General features: G+C 34.7%; 1 protein-coding gene across 1 annotated transcript in view; it reads right to left on the bottom strand.

Moving 5' to 3' along the window:
- LOC129431223 (histo-blood group ABO system transferase 1-like) overlaps positions 1 to 22,015 on the bottom strand; it is a 47,303-nt gene extending 25,288 nt beyond the window's left edge. The window contains exons 1-5 of the mRNA XM_055189001.2: positions 21,837 to 22,015; positions 21,099 to 21,181; positions 1,105 to 1,146; positions 606 to 635; positions 389 to 427 (exon numbers count right to left, since the gene is read on the bottom strand). Coding sequence (XP_055044976.2) covers positions 389 to 427; positions 606 to 635; positions 1,105 to 1,146; positions 21,099 to 21,148 — 161 coding nt within the window. The 5' untranslated portion in view covers positions 21,149 to 21,181; positions 21,837 to 22,015. The remainder of the gene's footprint in view (positions 1 to 388; positions 428 to 605; positions 636 to 1,104; positions 1,147 to 21,098; positions 21,182 to 21,836) is intronic.
- Positions 22,016 to 22,491: the final 476 nt, after the last annotated feature.

The raw sequence follows: 22,491 nt of genomic DNA, 5'->3' as shown, positions 1-22,491 counted from the left end.
TCACAAGGACTTTTTAATTAAAATTAAATAAACAAAAATGTATTGTACTAGGTGTGTGCATAAGGTTGTATGTTGGATAAGAGAATGCACATGTGCACACCTAGTCTACACTATAAAAAAATTGCTGTGATTATGCAGCTGGTTGCCAGTACCTTACTGTAGAAGATAAAGACTGAAAATGTTTCATGTTCATTTAATTTTGAACAAACTGTTGCCAGTAAATAACATAAATGTAAAATCTACAGTAAGTTACTGGCAGCTAGTTTCCAGTAATACCCAGTAATAATTTCTACAGAATTTTTTACAGTGGATATTCAGGATCAAAGAAACATTTGAAATGCTATTTGTAAATCTTTTACAGTGTAGATGTATGGGTAGTTTTACACACCTATTTTGCAATTCCAAGTCTTTATCCTGCTCCTCTGTCCTGATAATAAAATAATTTATTATAATAATTAATTATATGTATTATGATCATATGGCACCCAAGTGTTATTGTGTGCACTAACAACAATAGCTCAGCAAAAACTAGATATGTGTGAATATTTACAGTACATACAGTATGTGTGTGCATTAGGTTGTTTATGCATTACACGACCACTTACCTGACGTCATCTATTTGTTGAGTTTTACAGCTAAAATCACAAATCACATTTTTTTAAGAACAGACACACCATCTCTCTTTCCTCCTCTTCACAAAATACATTCTAGTATGTTCTACATAAGTACACTATAAAAAGTGAAAGTTACTGCAGTTAGTAACACTTAAAAATAAGTTTTGTCAACTTTAAGTGAAAAATTTAAGGTGAAAAACTTTTTCATAATAGTTAACACCTAAAACATGTACTGTTCAATGTAATGTATTGTTCAAACTAAATTTTTCACTTAAAGTAAAAAAAGGTGTATTGGTCTTATGATTGGTTTGGTTAAAAACATTCCTCAAAATATCTTCCATCGTGTTCATTAGAAAAAAGAAATGTATACAGGTTTGCAACAACGTGAGGGTAAGAAAATCATTTCATTTTTGGGTGAACTATGCCTTTATGTTAATGCAACTTTCACATTTTCACTTTTTTACTTTCATGGTGTATACATGTAACTCACCTTTGGAGTTGCCAGTTAGAGGTGTAGCCCAAATAAGAGAGCCTGTGGGTGAAGACAGGATATTTAAAAAACATGTTTTCCCATATACCAGTGGTGGGCCGTCAGGGCCATCAAAGCCTTCTCTGTTGGCCAATCTGAATCACTGATTTAAATGTTAATATATTTTTCCATGAATGTGTATTAAATGAATCACATGATACACTGTAAAACATTTCTGTAGAAATTACAGTACTGGGTATTACTGGCAACTAGCTGCCAGTAACTTACTGTAGATTTTACATTTATGTTATTTACTGGCAACAGTTAAATGAACATAAAACATTTTCAGTCTTTATCTTCTACAGTAAGTTACTGGCAACCAGCTGCATAATTATAGCAATTTTTTTACAGTGTAGTCTATTATCTTCATTTCATAGCTTTCTCTTGTTATGTATGGAAGCATATGGGTAGCTAAATTCAATTTAGAATGTAATATGCAATATGACAATGCAATATGTAAAATAACAATGCATTTCTGTATTTAAGTTTACATTTTCCATGCTTTTATGTGCAATCCTTGGTGCAAAATAGAAATGAAAATGTAATACTTTAATTTACATTTTCCATTTTCTACAGTCCTGTTTTAAATACATATTTTAATGCTTTAAAAGTTGCAAAATTAAAATGGAAATGTATTACCCGAACTGATATAATGTGTTTCACATTGTCAAGCAAAAACTGTAGCAAAATTATCATTTAAATGTAAATTTCCCTAAATGCATTTACATTTACGGGTGGGAAACTTGGGATTGCATTTTCATTTACAATGCATGCAATGGATGTAGCAAAATTAAATTGGAAATGTATTAGCTGGATTGATTAGATGTGCTTTACATGGTCAAGCAAAAACTGTATCAAAATGATCGTATAAATGTAATTTTCTCTAAATGCATTTACATTTACGGGTGGGAAACATGGGATTGCATTTTCATTTACATAGCGCGCAACGGATGTAGCAAAATTCAATTGAAAATGCATTCCGAGTTGACCACGCCCCCTCCCTGTGAATCACTGCGTCAAGGCGGGGCCAACAACTCCCATTGCCTGGCCTCTCACGTGGGAAACATGGCGGCAGCGGGGCTGATTGAGAGTGTTATATTCGCTGACCGATTAAGTGAAGCATAAACAGAGAAATATTAGTGTTTATGGAGATTATTACGTGTCTGTAGGTGACAGAACTACAGCGTTGTTGTATCCTCTCACTGAGTTGTCTGGATTATCAGACGCTAGTTAACCTTAAGCCTTTGCATTCAAGTAGCCTACGGATGTTTCTATTTCATCACAGTTCAAATAAACACTGACTGTTACATGTATGTGAATGTATTTTTACGTTGAAAACATTGTTACATTTTTTAAAGATTTTAAAATACAGATAATGGTGTTACCTCAGAAGGAGCGAATGATAAAAGGTATATAGGCTATATAACAGACTATTCTTAATTTAGTTTGATATGTTTTTGTAGAAGAGGAATAAACATTCTGTTCCAGTGAAAGTCTTTAACAATTATGCAATAATAGATTATCATCTAACAAGAATAACCATGGTTTTACTACAGTAAGGTTTAAGGTTTTTTAAGCTATTGGGTGGTTGGTTTTCCAAACGATCTTGTTGTAACCATGATTTTGGCTTTAACTATAGTAAAACTATGATTAATTTTCGTAAGGGTCCAAGACGGAGTCATTGCTTGTTTTACTGTTTGCATCTCCAGCAATCCGGTTCATAACCAGAGCACCGCAAATAATATTTTTTTTCTAAGTTTTGTTTCATTCTCCATGTCTGTCTCGGTTAGCTCTTCTGTTTTATCGGTAAAAAGAGGCTAATTTCTCATGATGCGGAGCACGTCTAAATAACACGCGATTAAGTGAAATCAGAAAACCCGGTGTTAAATCTCGAAATAGGTTACTGCGAACCGAATGGCCAAAACAATTAGAAATACATACAAAATAATTTTCATGTATACTTCTTTACATAAAATAACACAGATCAAGTGATAACGCATTAAATGACCATTCTATATTACAATGCCTTAAACCTGTGACACGTTAAAAAAAAATTAATAGATTTTTTTCTTTTCTAATAATTATTGCAGATCGACTAGTCTTACACACCCGGACATCAGCATATTGACCCGATCAGACCAAACATACATTTAACGTATGTACCTTTATACACTTTCATAGCAGAAGCGTAGCTAACAGAAAAAAGTTCTAAGAACGTTCCCTGAAAGTTTTTAACGTTCCCAAAAACGTTCTGCCAACGTTGGAGGTGTCCAGTTTTCTTGACGTTCTGGGAACGTTTTTTTTGTTGTCTCGACGTTTGTGGAGTGTTGCATTTTGCCATTTTTGGACGTTGTGACAATGTCATGTTTTAATGTTCACAGTCACACGATGTTTGAAACAACGGCTGTTTGTTGTATTGACTTCTTTGATTGTTATGTAAATGATAGAGAAACATTGCATTTTATTATATTTATTTTTTATATTTATATTATTTTATTATATTTATTATATATTATATATTTATTATATATTATATATCTATTATATGTAAGTTTAGATGTTGATGTTTTGTTTCATTTTAAGTCACCATTATTGTGATTAGTGTTCATTTTAGTTGGGCTCTTGAGCCTTGTCCTTTGCTTGCTAGTTTTTTCCCTGGTTGTGTTAACTTTTTGTTAATACACCACATTTGTTATGAACATGTTAAGTTAGTAGTGTAATTCTGTGGTGTGGTGGTTGGTACATAATGGCAAAAAATCACTCCTAACTAACCTACCAATCAAAAGTGTACTTTCTGTCAACAATGTAAATGAGATCCAGCACTTTCAGAGCAGTTTGTCATTAAAGAGTTTTAGAAACTTTGGACAAAAAACATCAGCTATCCAATTGGGACGCACAAACATCAAGAACCAGACCACGAATCTCAACCACGGCGACAAACAAATGAAAAACTTCATGCTGCAATGCATGCTGGGTATTAACAAATTACAAATCTCATTCAGGACTCCCAGCATGCACTGCAGCATGGATAAATAAAGATTTTTTTTCCAATTTTAATTGTCACCATGGTTGAGATTCATAGTCTGATTCTTGATGTTTGTACGTCCCAATTATACAGCAGATATTTTTTGTCCAAAGTTTCTAAAACTCCTTAATGACAAACTGCTGTGAAAGAACTGGATCTCATTTACATTATTGACAGAAAATAAACTTTTGATTAGTAAATTAATTAGGAATGATTTTTTACCATTATGTACCAACCACCACACCACAGAATTACACTACTAACTTAACATGTTCATAACAAATGTGGTGTATTCACAAAAAGTTAACACAACCAGGGAAAAAACTAGCAAGCAAAAGACAAGGCTCAAGAGCCCAACTAAAACGAACACTAATCACAATAATGGTGACTTAAAATGAAACAAAACATCAACATCTAAACTTACATATAATATATATATATAATATATAATAAATATATAATATTTAATAAATATAATAAAATAATATAAATATAAAAAATAAATATAATAAAATGCAATGTTTCTCTATCATTTACATAACAATCAAACAAGTCAATATATAATAAACAGCTGTTGTTTTAAACATTGTGTGAACATTAAAACATGACATTGTCATAACGTTTAAAAATGGTAAAATGTAACATTCCTCTAACGTTCAGACAACACAGAAACGTTCTTAGAACGTCAAGAAAACTGGACACTTTTAACGTTGGCAGAACGTTTTTGGGAACGTTAAAAACTTTCAGGGAACGTTCTTAGAACTTTTTTCTGTTAGCTGGGGAATAGGCTACTGACCTGTGGCCAGTGACGTCGTCTTATCTTATTCACTATTTTTAATCTTCTTATTTATTTATATCCACAAAAGTTAGTAACAAAACATAAATTAAAATTAAGAAACAAATTAAATTAAATTAAATTCGTTTTAATGAAGCAAACAAAACATGTGAAGTAAAATTACGTTTAATTGTGGTAGTCGTAACAGCAAACAGTAAAACAATTAATGACCCTTACCAAAATGAACCGTTTTACCTTAAAGCAAAATAAAAAAAACATGTTTACTACAGATTTTCTACAACCATTTAAACCTTACTGTAGTAAAACCATGGTTATTCTTGTTAAATGATAATCCATGCATTATTGTTAAAGAACAGAATTTTACCGGAACGGTTCTTCTTCTTCACAAAACATGTCAAAAGGTATTTATGTCGAAGTTCAGTCTTCTACCTTTTTTCACTCCGTGAGGGGGTTTAACGCTGTTTTCTGTATTTTAAAATAATTAAAAAAGATTTGGACAATGTTTTCAACGTATAAATACATACATGTAACAGTCAGGGTTTATTTGAACTGTGATGAAATGTTCGCGGAAGAAACATCTGTAGGCCCTCGGTGGTAAAAAAACAAAAAACAAGAGTAATACAAACCGTAATCAATTTTTTTCACAATAATAAAATCATGGCTAATTTTAAGGATTAACTATACAAAATGATACCTGTTTGGAAGACAGGGATGCGCACCTGTCAATATTAAAGTCGCCATGAAACGGAAGTAGCGATTGCCTTATTTTCCCCGTGGTGACGTATATCCGAATGAAACGGCTTTTGAGATGAAATAAGGCAGGGCTGGATTTGAATTTGTCCATTGAGATCTGATTGGATCGTTTGAAGTTGGGTCGTGTTGCTAATTGCTAATCGCTGCGATCCTCTCCCGGACCCCGCCCGCCATACTTTTGACCGGAAGTGAAGAGAGATCGTTTTGAGGAGGGGAGGAGATTTACATTTTTGATTAATGATTATGAGCACACACGAATTTTTAAAAAATAATGAAGCTCACAGATAAGTCATTTGTTAATAATCCCACAATATTAAAATATATATATATAGTTTTTCATTTCAATTTCATTGCGACTTTAACAGAGCGAGGCCAGAGACAACAGTAATAAATAGATTTTATGTGTGCATCTTTGAATACTGTAAGAATATTTCCATTAAATATATTATTTGTCATATAAAGTGTTGAGAGATAATAATGTTTTTTCCACTTTCATTGCTTATTTTGACCTGTAAGTGTGGTTAAAAGCGTGTTTGGCGCATTTACCTTAAGAGTTTATTTCAGTAATATTGCTTATTGTTTTATAATAATACAATTTATATCAATCCTGCTTCCTTCTCTGTTTATTCATTTCATGATGCTGTTATGTTAAGTCTAATATTCAAATCATATGCGGAATAATGTGTGCATCTCTGAATAACTTTGAAAATAATTTTGTCAACGTTTTAGAAACAATAATGTTGTGAAGATATTTATTGCCATATGAGACGTTTATTGCCGTTGAATACTCTCGTCTATAATATGGAAATCATATATACGTAGGAAATATAATGTGGTATACTGCAAAGTTACACTGCTAATTTTTATTAATGATATATGTGGAGATAAATAAACATTTGCAAATCTGCTGATTTGATCCATTAATTTCCTGACCACCAGGCTAGAGATTTTAAACATCATTAATCCACACTTACTAGTCTATCAAATAATATCTAAAGTATATTGTTTTGTGAAAAAAATGATGATGTTATATTGTTTTTGCGCTTTTCCGCAGGAAGTGTCAATCACACGATATTTTTATAGTCAAAAGCAGCGGTCAGCAGCTGCAGCGCACTGCAAACGGAGTGTGAAAGCACAAGGCGGCTGCTTGACAAATCTAACCGCATACATACTGCAATAAACACATCAAAGGCCAACAGGCTATGCCATTTGTTGAGGGGTCGTTCATTGATCCCCGTATTTTTGTAAATCCTAGACATGGTGGACCTGCCGAACGGGTTGAGCACTTTACTGTTGTGAGCAGAAAGGCTGCACAGTTTGACCAGCGGGAATCGGCCGCACATCAGGCTGCCAGATTGTGTTGCTAACTCGCAATGTATAACTATTATCAGACCGGCGTTCGCAGCCTCAAAACACTGCCGGTCCACCGGCAAAAGTCCCGACTCTCCCGATTGCCGCTCCGCTACTTGAATGCGAAGGCACGAAAGGCAGCCACAGGACAGTGCGAGGTGAACTAGCGTCTGATAATGCAGACAATTCGGTGAGAGGATCAAACAACGCTGTAGTTCTGTCACCTACAGCCACGTAATAATCTCCATAAACACTAATATTTCTCTGTTTATGCTTCACTTAATCGGTCAGCGAAGATATAACACTTCTTCTTCTTCTTCTTCTTCCCTTTTTATGGCGGATGGCAAACAACTTTTGGAAGCATTACCGCCACCTACCGAAATGGAGTGTGAGTCTGGATATGTTTAACACTAGCTATGTTAAAAAAAAAAAAAAAAAAAACTATTATATACATATGACCTACTCTATATTCTCCTAATCAGACCCGTTTCTTCCAAAAAATTAAACAAATACCTATAACAAACTTCACTTGATCTTTTCTGAAGAATTACTTTTGTTTTTAAATGTTCACTTTCTATCTCCATCTCTTGAATTAATTGCTGTCTCTCCTGGTTAAACTTAATACAATGTTCTATAACATGTTCTACAGTCTCATCAGCATCACAAACACTACACTTTCCATCAGCATGCTTTTTTAAAAGAAATAAAGTACTAGCCAAACCAGTGTGTCCAAACCTCATCCTAGAGATAATGTTTTCTTCATGAGTAGATCTATTAGTTGGTCTTGCTTCGCCCACAAACGTTTGAATACTGTAATATTTTCTACCAGAAATATCATTATCCCATTCACTTTGCCATTTTCCCTTATACTTTAATTTGATTATGGTTTTAATTTCAGACTTACTATGACTTATATTCATTGTAATTTCAAGAGATTCACATGCCTCCTTTGCATTCTTATCAGCTAATTCATTCCCCCGCACTCCTAAATGAGCTGGAACCCATAGAAAACTGACAATTATTTCAGAATTTAATAGTCTACTTATTAACTGTTCAATTTCTAAAACAATATCTTGTCTGGATTGAGACATGGCACCTTGAATGCTCATCAATGCAGATACTGAATCTGAAGCAACCACAACCCCATTCCTAGGTCTATTACTCTCAACCCAGGACAAAGCATTAAAAATTGCTAGTAACTCTGCTGTATAAACTGAAAGATCATTACTCAGTCTTTCTTTTTTACAAATATTGAGACTAGGAATCACAAACGCAACACCAACTTTACCTTCTATTGACTTTGATGCATCAGTAAATATCAACATTTTGTCTCTATAAACATCTCTAACATAATGTTCTACTATTCCACTGTTGATTTCCTCACTCAATTTTAACTCTAAAAGATCTAAATTAATTTCAGGATTTCTCAATATCCACAATGGAACTGTTGGATATGACACTGTTGGACACACATTAATCAACTGAAGACCAATTTCACTTATCTTTTGAAATATAATCCACCCAAAACTTCCACTTTTGGACTTCTCTCTCTCTTGACAATGACTTAAAGATGTTTTACTTATATGATCTTCATTTTGCCCTCTAAGATTAGCCCAATAAACCAGCGTTAACTGATCCCTCCTGATATACAGAGGCATTTCACCCATCTCGACCTGAATTGCATTAACTGGGGTAGTCTTCATAGCACCACAGCATAGCCTCAATGCTTTATGTTGAATTACATCCAATCTCATTAAAAGAGACTTAGCTGCAGATCTATAAGCTACACATCCATAGTCAGATACAGACCTAATGAGGCCAATGTAAATAGCTCTTAAGGCTGGTCTATTTGCCCCCCAATCCACCCCACGCAAGCATCGCATCACATTTAACACTTTTTTACATTTTTCTATCATTTTCTGTATATGTACAGACCAGGTAAGCCTTTTATCAAACCATAAACCTAAATATTTAAAACAATCAACTCTTTCTAAATCTGCACCATATATCTTCAGTTTTAAATCTTGAGGAATATTTCTCCTGGTAAAAAATACTGTTTTAGTCTTATCTATGGATATTCTAAATCCCCATTCAAGGGCCCACTTTTGGACCACATCCACTGATTGTTGCATCTTCTTCACAATAAAGTTAACCATGGGCGAGGCTAGCCCCTTTTTAGGGGTGCTTCAGCACCCCTAAAAAGGAGCTCAGCACCCCTAAAACTTGGGGCAAGAAATTTAATTATTCTAAAATGTTCGTTCGTCTTTGACCAGGTTAAATAATGTCCAAAACATACTCCGTAGTTTGTGGTTTAAAATGTATAATAAGGTAGAAAATGAAAATCTCCCCGCTTAGCAAATGGTGTCATCCTCTTCTTCTACTTCTCTGTACCTGCATCGCTTTAGCCCGTCCGTCATTCAGCGCGAAACACACGCAGAGTGAGAATCAGTTGTGTTGTGATGCAACTTTTTTGTTCAAATCTTACAAAATGTTTACGTTATGTTTATAATGAGCGAGTACATCACGAATCAATCTTTCAAGCCGTGTTTTTGTCTTATAATGAATCACCATGGTACACGTATTATAAGTGTTTATTTTCGGATTATTTTAGTCCGGCGGGTACCCGCGGGCTGCGGAGTAGTACAGTACCTGGGTGACTCGTCCATATACTTAAACGGAGAGAAGTAGCGCCGGTTACAATGTTCTTCCGCAAGACGCATGCAGTGCGTCTCAGTGGGTGGTTGCATACGTGTGTCTCCGTTGTTAAAGTTTATTGTATGATTTATCGTTAATTTGAGACTTATTTTAACTATCGGGAGTCATGTAAACATGACATCACGTGCGTCTTTTCTGGTCAGTCTTCATGAAAACATGGCGTTTGGAACAGAGTGAAAACAAACTACATATCACTGTATACCACCAGTAGGATACCGGTAAGTTGTGTGTGAAATCACTAACTGTCTGACTATCAAACTAGACAATAAATATTTTTTTAGTTTGTCACATGTAGACTAATATGAAGGGGATAACGTTTTTAACCCTTAGTGCAGGAGTCACAAGTGTTTTGTTTTAGACATATAGTAAAGGTAATGGTTCAATTAAAGGACTGTTAAAAGAAAAGCTGCAAATTAACAAACTATTAATAAACCTACCATATGTTGTAGGCATAAATGTTATAAATTAGGAGATTTGTCATTTTGACAAAGGCTTAAAACGATACACTGTATATTCACATAAAACCATGCTCACACTGCTACTGTAGCCCACCTTTTGTCCTGAGACTTTAATATGGCATTAATGGCAAAAATGTGCTAGCTCGCCATTAATTAGAAATAAAAAGGTTGGCAAAAAAAATGCATCTGAAAACTCATCAGATTGATGCTTTAAAATATGTTATTTTAAAAAAATTCTAAGGGGGAGCATGCTCCCGGACCCTAGAGGGGTAATATTCTTCTCATCTTTTTCACCCCTGACCCATTTTTATGCCTGAAAGGTCTCCAAAAAAAATCTTTATTTTGGAGTTAGTTGAACCAATGTTAAAATGATAGCTATTTTACTTACAATAGACATATTATTGGTTTCTGTAGGAAAAAAGAGCGAGTGGTGGCAGCGGAGCTCATTGGGTGCTCAGCACCCCTAAAGCTCTAACCCTAGAATCGCCTCTGAAGTTAACATTTTTACCCCTCTTCCACATAGCCCCATCATCTGCAAACAATGCCACATTAATTGATCTCTCTACGCTTTTAAAAACATCATTAATCATAATCAAGAATAATATTGGACTGATAATACTACCCTGAGGTGTACCATTTTCAACTACATATTCAGTACTATATTCCTCATTAATTTGAACTATAATTCGTCTACCAGATAAAAAGTTACTAACCCATTGGAACATTCTTCCCTTAATTCCCATCTGTCTTAGTTTAATAAGAAGACCTTCCCTCCATACCATATCATAGGCCTTTTCAACATCAAAAAATATGGCCAAAACTGTTTCCCTATTAGCCTGCGCTTTCCTTATTGAATCTTCCAAAGCAATTATTGGATCCATAGTCCCCCTCCCTTTCCTAAAACCACTCTGATAACTATGTAAAAGGTTTCTTGTTTCTAACCAGTAAACCAGTCTGTCATTGACCATTCTTTCCATTATTTTACAAGATATAACACTCTCAATCAGCCCTGCTGCCGCCATGTTTCCCACGTGAGAGGCCAGGCAATGGGAGTTGTTGGCCCCGCCTTGACGCAGTGATTCACAGGGAGGGGGCGTGGTCAACTCGGAATGCATTTTCAATTGAATTTTGCTACATCCGTTGCGCGCTATGTAAATGAAAATGCAATCCCATGTCTCCCACCCGTAAATGTAAATGCATTTAGAGAAAATTACATTTAAACGATCATTTTGCTACAGTTTTTGCTTGACCATGTAAAGCACATCTAATCAATCCAGCTAATACATTTCCAATTTAATTTTGCTACATCCATTGCATGCATTGTAATTGAAAATGCAATCCCAAGTTTCCCACCCGTAAATGTAAATGCATTTAGGGAAATTTACATTTAAATGATAATTTTGCTACAGTTTTTGCTTGACAATGTGAAACACATTATATCAGTTTGGGTAATACATTTCCATTTTAATTTTGCAACTTTTAAAGCATTAAAATATGTATTTAAAACAGGACTGTAGAAAATGGAAAATGTAAATTAAAGTATTACATTTTCATTTCTATTTTGCACCAAGGATTGCACATAAAAGCATGGAAAATGTAAACTTAAATACAGAAATGCATTGTCATTTTACATATTGCATTGTCATATTGCATATTACATTCTAAATTGAATTTAGCTACCCATATGCTTCCATAGTTATGCTGTTTCCAGTAGTGTATATTTATGATAGAGCATTTATCCAATCATATTTCAGCCAGCGGCGGACATCATGTGTTGCCAGGGTCAAAGAAATCTGCCTAGGCCTTCAAAGCGAACAGTGCTGGTGCCTTCAGCGTAAGGTAAATGGCAATTAAATTATTACATTAACCAATCAGATGTCAAGTTGGTGTCCACGGAGCCTTCTAGAAGGCATACAATGATGTCAGCGTTTTTGCGTCATTTGATTGGATTGACCCTCTGTTTCAAAAATACTGGGAACAATTCCCAACTGACTGTAATGTATGATTGATTTTGAAGGCAAAAATCCTGTTGAAATCCTTGATTTCCTTCATTATAAAAATCTGGCAGCTGTGTTTATTGACATGTTTAGCAGATATTATTCCTGCTTCGGGTGAACGGAACTTCCCAGTCCTAAAACTAATTAAAACTTATGCAAGAAATACTACTGGACAGTCTCAACTTTCAGCATTAGCCTCATAATGAATTTGGTGAGTTTAACCCTTGTGCATTGTTCTAATACCCTTTCGTGTTAGTGGCCAAAAAAGGCCACTAAATTAAAGAGTAACTAAACCCTTAACCAACTTTTTTTAGTTAATGATCTGTAAGAATGATGCTTTATTAGTGCTGTTCATTGATTTTGGTGAGTTTTTGACATTTGGATATAAAGTGTTTCAATAGTACAATATATGGTGTAAAAACGTCTGAGTGCTGCCCTCTTCAGGTTGAACGGTGGCTACTGCAGTTGAATTTTCCTGTTGGATGTTGGGTCCAAGGGGTGGCTCTTGACGTGGGCAGGTTCGGGCTCGCCGCGCCCTTGTTGCGATCTCACCACATGCTTGGTACGAGCTTAGTTCGTCCCCTCTATCTCCGTTGGGGTCTGCCCACTTTTCTCGCATTTTTCAAATATTGCCAGTGGGTGGAGTCAGGCTCTGACCAGGGGTTTAGTTACGCTTTAAATGGCTATAAAAATGTATCGGATTAATATTTTTTTTACTTTTTTGCATAATCAACAGATTAACAGTACATCAGTACTGATCAAAACTACCAAATGTTTACAAAAATTCCATGATTTTAACTCTTTAATTGCCAAGTTCATAAGTGATGTCACTTATTTGATGGAAAAAAACACAAATGACTGATTTTCAATATAAAAAGTGATTGTTGACTGGATTTTTTTCACCTTTTTCAGTCTTGGGCATGTCAAAGATTAGTAAAACATTGGTTTTGATGCATTTTTAGTTTTTGTGCAGCATTGGATTTTATTTTTTTCTCCCTCATACAGGATATGGTTTGTGGCCATTTTGCCCCATTGACTTCCATTTTAACAATGTTTATTGATTGCAGACCCAGCTAGCAGAAAAAAGTTCTAAGAAGGTTCCCTGAAAGTTCCCAAGGTTCCCAAAAATGTTCTACCAACGTAAAAAGTGTCCAGTTTTCTTTAAGTTCTAGGAACGTTTCTGTGTTGTCTGAACGTTAGAGGAATGTTACATTTGACCATTTTTAAACGTTATGACAATGTTATGTTTTAATGTTCACACAATGTTTAAAACAACAACTGTTTATTATATTGACTTGTTTAATTGTTATGTAAATGATAGAGAAACATTGCATTTTATTATTTTATAAAACATTATTTCTGAATGTTCAGTAAATATATTGCTGTAGAAAACACAATTCACTTATTAGGTTTAGATGTTGATGTTTTGTTTCATTTATAGTCACCATTATTGTGATTAGTATTTGTTTTAGTTGGACTCTTGACCCTTGACTTTTTGCTTGCTAGTTTTTTCCTTTTTAAGTATTTGCTTTTTCATTTAAAGCTCACGTAACACACGCTGTTTCTGCATTTCTGATATTAATCTGGAGTACCTATAGAGTAGTATGACATCCTCTATATCTCCGAAGAGTCTTTAGTTTAATCAGATTTATAAAAGAGATCAAATGTGCTTCAACAGTAGACAAGATTAAAAAAACAACTGTTTAACTGAATGAGCAAAGTGCTGCTTTATATTTTTACATTTTTTAACACATTTTAAACTTATAAATTACATTTATTTTATTTTATTTTATTTGAATTGTTATTTAAAATTCCAGCATATCCTTGTTTTTATTGTGATTTTATATGTCTCTTATTTTTTCTCTTAGATTGTTTTCTCATTTCTATATAAAACACTTTGAATTACCTCTGTGTATGAAATGTGCTATAGAAACAAATTTGCCTTGCCTTGGTATTTTGATAAATGATGGGAAGCACACAGTAGACTGTACCCACTGACTTTCATAGTATTTCCCAGATAGCATGGAACCATTGAAACAATGTTAAAAATCATTGATTTGTCAATGTTAATACGATTGAATCAATATCAGGTTTGCACCCTCCGTTAATATTGAAAAAATATTGGAATTTCAACAAACCACCATTATCGTGATCAGTGTTTACTTTAGTTGGGCCCTTTACTCTTGTGTTTTAATGTCAAGTTTTCTTTGGCTGTTGAAGCAGTGTTTTAAAGTACATCTGCTATTGCAAATAAAAAAGATGTAATGTTATCAAGTTGTTTAATTCTTGTAGACATACAAGTTATATCAATGAAATACTGTTAAAGTTTTGCAAAAGTTGATATTATGGTACTAGTTGGAAACAGTGGCAGGTCTGTTATTTTGAGAATTATAAAAACACATTAAGAAGATTAAACTACTGAATCTATCTCTGACATCATGAATGACGATCAACAAAAGAAAGCTTCATGCTGCAATGCATGCTGGGTATCATGGTAGTACTAAACTAATTTATAACTCCCAGCATGCATTGCAGTTGATCGTTTTATATGAATTTGTTTGATGATTATTGAGATTTGTAGGATGAGTAATGATATCTGAATGTGTCAGCAGTTTTTCTGCTTATCTTGTCACAGTGGATTTACAAACCAGAATAATTGTAATAGTCAAAAATAGATCAACATAGTCATGTTAAGCAGCTTAATTTAATATAATCTTGACATCTTCAAAGAAAGCAATCAGTTTCAACCTAACTTTGAAACACATCTTTCATTTCCGATACACATGTGTTACTACACAACCGAGTAGAAGAAAATAAAGATTTAACTTAGTGAATATCCAGAGTCAAGACTCAACTAAAGCAAAGACTGATCACAATAATGGTGGTTTGTTGAAATTTCTATATTTTTTCAATATTAATGGAGGGTGCAAACCTGATGTTGATTCAATGCAGTTAACATTGACAAATCAACTGTTTTTAACATTGTTTCAATGGTTTGCATGCTATCTGGGTTGTTATTCTTACTATGGAAGTCAATAGATACAGTCTACTACTGTGTGCTTCCCATCATTTATCAAAATACCAAGGCAAGGCAAGTTCGTTTCTATAGCACATTTCATACACATCATTTATCAAAATTCCTTTTTTGGTGTTCAACAGAATAAAAAAAACATTCAGGTTTCAGGGGCAGCTCGTGACTTCTTTTCTGAGGAAGTATGCATGTAAAACTCATACATGAATTGTCATGTCAAAATATGTGTTCCGTGCTTCATTTTAACCTATGTGCATTGTGCGTCATGTCAAAATATGTGCCTGCTACAGACACTTCGTAAGGGTTTATGATAAAAGAGACGCTCGCATTTGCTAGATAGCTTACCCTGCAAGTAAGCCTATGAAGGCCCTGAATGGGCATAGCCTAAAGGCCCAGCGCAGGTTTGCTCACTGGCGAAATGTTGGCCCCTTAGCGCTGGCCCTGCATAAGGGACCATCGTAGGCTTGCTTGCAGGGCAATCTCATGTGTAATCAGAGTTTAGTGTTAAGTGAGTGTCCTGCGAGTTGTGAGCATCTCTTTTATCATGAACCCTTTTGATGCGTACACTCTAAAAAAACAAACGGTTCTATATAGCACCAAAACTGTTGATTTGAAATCGTAATCATAGAAGAACCGTTTTTAGTGCCATATAGCACCGGTGAAGCACCGGTGAAGCACCTGTGTAGAACCATATAGGTGCCATATAGCACCACTATAGCACCACATTTGGTTCTACATAGCACTATATGGTTCTACACAGGTGCTTTACCGGTGCTTCACCGGTGCCACATGGCACCAAAAACGGCTCCTCCATGATTACGAGCAAATACCCACTTTTGGTGCTATATAGCACCGTTTGTTTTTAGAGTGTATAGCAGGCACATATTTTGACATGATACATAGGTTCTCATGACGCACTAAACACAAATAAGGCACAGGCTGCCACTGACCGGTTTAGAACAACATGTGGCTGAGTAAATGATAACAGCATTTACATTTCTGGGTGAACTATCACTTTAAATATATAAAATTGAATAACTTAAATCATTTAAAATGTACGTGACATTATTTTTTCCATGGAACCTACAAAATCAAACTCTGGGGACTGATAGCATAAATTAACATTTGCTTTAATTGTATGGAAAAAATATCAGAGGGTATAATTTGAGACATAATAACAATAAGAGTGAATGGTGAGTCTAATGACAAACCAACACACCTAGATAGTCACAGATAAACCAGTCAGTAGTCTGTTTACTTGGATGTTCAGCAGAAGAGAGGAGTGCCTTTTCTTTTTCAAAAGTTCCATCATTGTTGAGATATTTGGTTTCCTCAGGAAAAAAACTTTTTGCATTGTAACCTTTGTAACCTAGGTTGGGAAAAGCTGTTGGGTTTGTCTGGTCTGTTGCTGGTTGAGAACTTCAAAGAACTGCACTACAGAGAATCAGAGAATTACTCTGTCATGAATGCATAACATGGTTTTCTTTTCTCTTCATAATGCCATTTCACATTTGTTCAACAATAACCAACTCCAACAAACCCTAAAATTCTACAGACTCATTTACTGTGATCCAACAAATGCCATTATTGGTTTCGCACTGACCCAACATACGCCAAAAAACGCGTCATTTGGAGTTTGTTGGATCAGTGTGATTTATAGACTGTAAAAAAAGATGGACGACGCCCATTCGCCCTCTTTCATTGGTGAAAAGTGAAGCCACCAGTGTCCCGATATGCGCTGACATCTTGGGTCTTGAGTCTGTGCAGTAGGGATTTAGGGACCAGTCCTGCATTGAAAAAACAAACTTTTTGGTGTAGTAATATTTATTAGATTAACTCTCATAATTTCTACATAATAATATTAACATTTATTGAGAACTAGATTTTCCTAAGTAAAATGATGATAAATACACAATTAATTCATGTTCAAAATGAACTGTGTGGGAATAGTAATTTGTATTATCTTGTATTAACTGTTTTATAGTCACTGCACATAGTCCTAAAATAATTAAGTACATTTTAGTCAAAAACTTTAGCAGATTCAAGTAAAAAATCTTAGTTAATTTTACCATTTATTTGCACATGTTGTAAGGAATACCCACAATTCTTTGCGCCTGAATATTTTTATTTTTTAAGCTTTATCACAGAATAAGAACTGATAAGAACTTTAACTACTTAAATATTTGTTAGCAAAATGTCATAAATGTTTAAGCTCTTATATTATTGATGTTGTTTTGTTGTAAATAATAATTTTGTGAAGTTACCGTTCAGGTGATCAGTGTTTCTTTACATGAACCCTGTTCAGAACATTGTTGTCATGACTCGGGAAGTGAGACAGGACGCAAACGCAAGGTTCAAAATAAATAACATTTAATAATAAAAACACGAGGCAGACATGGTGAATGCAGGAACACAGGAACAGCAACACAGAAAACAGACAGGGTATCAATGACAATAATCCGGCAACCGGTGTGACAGAACAAAGGCATATAAATACAAAGACAATTAAACAAATGACAGGTGTGGTGTATTGGCGTAATGAGTCAATGAAAGTCCAGGTGAGACGGATCAGTGCCATACACAAAACATGTCATGGACTAGCCGTGACAATTGTATTGTAATTCTCTCCACAGAGCTGATAATGCATGTCAGAAACACAGTTTGTGTGCGTTTCTGTTCCGAATCAAGTTTATTTAATGACTGACTTGTTGTCAGTCATGAATTTTGTGTTATAATGCCATTTATAACACTAAAAATAACTAGGTCCATAGGAATGTGTTAAAGAAAATAACAATCAGAAAATACGATTTATTTAATATTATTAGGACAGCAATGCTTCAATTAAAAAAAAACAACGTAATAGACTTTACCTAAACGATTAAAATAAATCTAACTTTTAAATAAAATAATTAAGTAACATTTAATTAATTATTTAACATATGTTTTATCATGCAATTTTAAGTACATTTTATTTGATTTTAGTAGGTAAGTTTTACTTATAAAAAGCAGTAAATTTTACTTAAAAAAAGTTTGTGCAAACTGTTACAAGGATTTTTTAAAGTAAATTTTACAAGTTGTTTTTTTCAGTGTGCGCAGTTGTGAGCAGGAAGTAAAGCCGCGAAAGCAAGGCCCCGCCCTCGCAGAATGCGCATATCATAGCTGTCAATCATGAAGTGACACCACGCATTAAATAGCATTAAATAAATAACTAACTGAAAACAAACTTATTTTAAAAACAAACACTTGAATTTACACCAGCGTGATAAAAACTACAATAAATGACAGAAACCAGCTTTGGAAAAAAGATAATTGAAGTGTAATTATATTGTTTATTTGGTCTCAAGTCCCATTGAATAACACGGGGAGGCGGGGTTTATAACCTATACTGGAACCAGTTACTGGGGGGCGATCAAGACGTTTTGCCTTCACTTTTCAGGGCTTGTGAGGCACATTTGGCCTATAAAGGGTATGCATTGACGTCACTTTTCCATGAGATCACTAAATTGCTAAATTCACGGAGCTCGCCCATTTAGTTGGACTTGATAGTAACCCTAGCAACTTGTCAACCCCCCTGCGTTTAGTAGACGTTGGCATGTGACCAGACATTGCCTTTTCCAACATTTATACATACCTCATTATCTGTTAGTACAGTCTATTGCACAACAGCCTTTTCCCATTTAGACGCACTTCCCCCACGTTTTTGCTGATTTCACACTGTACACAAATTCGGACTCTTTTGCCACTCAGTGAGCGGACCCAACGGGAACTTGATCCGGACCTGCGTCCACTTCATTTTACAAGTGCATTAATTTCTATGTGATTGCTAAATGTGTGCATATGCTACTTTACAAATGCATATTAAACTTGTAAACCATTTGTTTCATTTATTTCTTTTTAGATTTAAGAGTATTCCTGGTCCGAAAATAAAACAAGTTATTTAAAAATGTCCTGTGTGACGCTGTATCCATCACACCCAGATATTATGCACAGCTACTTCATGTACTACGGCTTTTGATCAGTAAGTCCATATCAATCTGAAATCACTGTTGGTTTGAGTCGTTTATGCATTTGAAAAAGCAACACTCGTCAAACATAATCACTATACATATTCTTTATTATCATGAAAATACCTGAAAAGGTTTGAAGAACAGCAATATAAAGATATCCTTAAGACATTTCCTGGAGCTGCGTGTGTCTGGTTCTTCGTCTGCAGCGCATATTAAGTTTCTGCCCGAGAGCGCCCCCTGGCTTTTGGATGTAGCGGCATTTCACCGTAATTCATTGAGAAGCATAGTAAGCATTATCAGCCAATATATATATGTGCACCCCTAATTTTGGCCAGTGTCTCTGCCTACCAACCACACCTTTTTGCCATGGTTTATGCATCTGATGGAGAACAAACTGTGCCATTTCTCTAATTAGGTTGCTCTGTATTTTGCACCTGGTTACTTTTGGCATATTTCTTGTGTTTATTTATTTATTTTTTTAACTTTAAATGCAAAATACACTTATGTTTTTCCCAAACTATTTGTGTTGATTTGTTATATAAACAAATGATTTACATAAAGTTTTTCCGGACCTATGTAAATGATGAGAATTCAGATTTGGACCTTTGAATGTAAACTCTGAGAACCCCTGCCATTTAGGCTTTCTAGTTTAATCTAACAGGGCTGAAAAATGATGACTTTCCTCAAATGAAGTGAGCACTACAAACACAAGCCTCTTTGATATTTGCATTGTTCCAGTCTGCACGTTAATTGCTTGCAGCCGCATATGTTGTATTTTTTTGTTTTTGAGATTCTGCATGAATCGCGAAAACTTAACGGAAGACCTGGTGCGATTTTCATGGCCCACGACGTAAGTAGGCATTTTTGACGATAGCGAATAATACGCAACTCAATCTGCTGTAATGGCTTTTCTGACCCCGACATGCGCAGTGGGAACCGCCTGTGACATGAACCGTGAAGGGGTCTATATTTTCTTAGAAATAAAAAATGTCTTAGCCCACAAATAAGGGTATTTCAAAGACATTATGTTTGTCAGGATCCTGTCAGACTCTTGTCTTGTATTATATCTACTCTTTGTGGCAGAGTTCTGACAGTACCATGTTTTGTGTGGGAAATGTGTGGCCTCTGTATTAGTTATATTTGAACATGTATATCCCGTGTCGCGTCACTTTTTACCCGCTCCCTTAATTGTTATAATTTTCACCTGTTCCCCTCATTAGTTCTCTCTATTTAAAGTCCTTGTGCTCTTTGTTCTGTCTACATTCGTTTTGCTCTGTTCCTGTTGTGTAGAGTTCCTGTTTTTTGCTCCTGTCAAGATAAGTCTAAATAGTTTAGTCCAGTGTTTTTGTTTAGTGTTACATAGTATAGTCCTGTTCGTGTTTCGTTTTCTTGTTGTTTGCCCCCTCGTGGGCTTTTGTTTCTTGTTGTTAATGAATATAAGTGTTTCTTCTATTTGTGACTGCACTTGAGTTCGTTCATTAAAAATTCTTGACAATGTGGTGTTGATAGAGAAAAGCACTAAACAAACAAAGTTGCTTCAGGAGTCCAGTTTGTCACTGAATCAATAGAATCTGAGGTTCAGTTTATGCCTTTTACTTTTAACATCTGTTGTTGTTCGATTAATTCAGTGTAGTGGATGTAGAAAGTGTATTGAGAATTAACAATACTGATATTGATAGTCAACCTAAAATCAGATTTGTATAGAGCCCATCACATCTCATTTCCTAAACAGCCTTAATGCCAATAAAGTATCTATCGGTATAACATTTACTATTCATCAAACGTGTAAATTAGATCAATATTTTCAAAAAGGATTTACATACCCAATCAGTAACACGCCAACAAACACAAAATGATAGAAATTAAGTCGCATGGTAGTTGGATCTTGCGTCTGTTTTCATATGAACTGGAGGAGGATGGAGAATACATATAAGGAGAGGAATTTAAAAGTCAAATGCAGCCTTACTAAACTTTGCATTTACATCATACACATTAAGTATCCCTAAACCATCCTGAAAACCATGGTGATAACACATTACTTCTGGTTTTGCTAGAGAAACCACAGTAAAATCATGATTTACAAATGGTAATCATTATGCTAAAATAATATGGTTACTACACTTTTACTATAATATAATCGTTGTGTGTGTGTGTGTGTGTGTGTGTGTGTGTGTGTGTGTGTGTGTGTGTGTGTGTGGTTTAAGAATAGGTGTTAGCATAAACCAGCTAAATTTATTACACTGTAAAACGTAAAGGTTGGATCTTTACTTAAATTACTTCAATCGGTAACGCCTAAAATTTGAAGTTTTTTTTCAACTTAAATGTTCTCACTTTATAAGTGTTACTATTTAAAGATTTAAATGTTTAAATATTTTAGGTGTTACCAATTGAAGTCAGATTTTTAAGTGGAGCAGCTTATTCTTTTTACAGTGTAATTACATTAAAGAAATTATCAACCGAAAAAACCCAATGGTCATTATTTAGGCTACATATATTTAGAATTGAACATTTAATATTGAAAAGTCCAGCTATTTAAATGTCATTACTGTTAAAGCAGTTACCTATATTAGTGTTAGACCTGATTGCTGTCCAGCTTTGACCTTGTGGTAGAAATTTTCCCCTACGCAGCTGACTTCCAGACCGTGTCTATCCTTGAACGTCTGTCATCCATAGCTATGACGCTTTTCATCAGCTTTTTCTGTCACCTCGGAGTGCGTGCACATACAAGCGTGACGTCGCGTTCAACCAATCGCGTTCAACATTTATAGAGCAAGAGTAAACGATACAAAAAAGTATTACAGACATGGGATATTAAACAGTTTCTCCTTTGTCAAAGCAAGAGATAACTGTTGGAGAAAGACTGATGACATTTGCTTATTTATCACTTTATCTGTTTTATACGCTAAATAATATAACCTAACCCTAAAAGAAAACTTTCTGCATTTTTTACAGTTTAAAAAAACGTTATTTGCTATATTCTATAGTATTTTTTTTTTTTACAAATGATGACGTCGGTATTGTCAGATTTCTATCAGTTTTGTGAACAAAATTGTCTCTAAAATATAGAAAAGGAGACAGAAGACAGTCAAGGGACAAGATTAATTTATTTATTCCCTTTACATACATTTACATAAAAACAGTCAGCCCTTTGTTTATATAGGTAACCATATCCTTCGTATTTGTAGTAAAACTAGGGTAGGCTAATAAAAATCGAAA

This window comes from Misgurnus anguillicaudatus, chromosome 19, assembly GCF_027580225.2.
Source record: "Misgurnus anguillicaudatus chromosome 19, ASM2758022v2, whole genome shotgun sequence".
Classification (NCBI taxonomy): domain Eukaryota; kingdom Metazoa; phylum Chordata; class Actinopteri; order Cypriniformes; family Cobitidae; genus Misgurnus; species Misgurnus anguillicaudatus.
The sequence above is the reverse complement of the archived record's forward strand: the minus strand, read 5'-3'. Positions and strand labels throughout refer to the sequence as shown.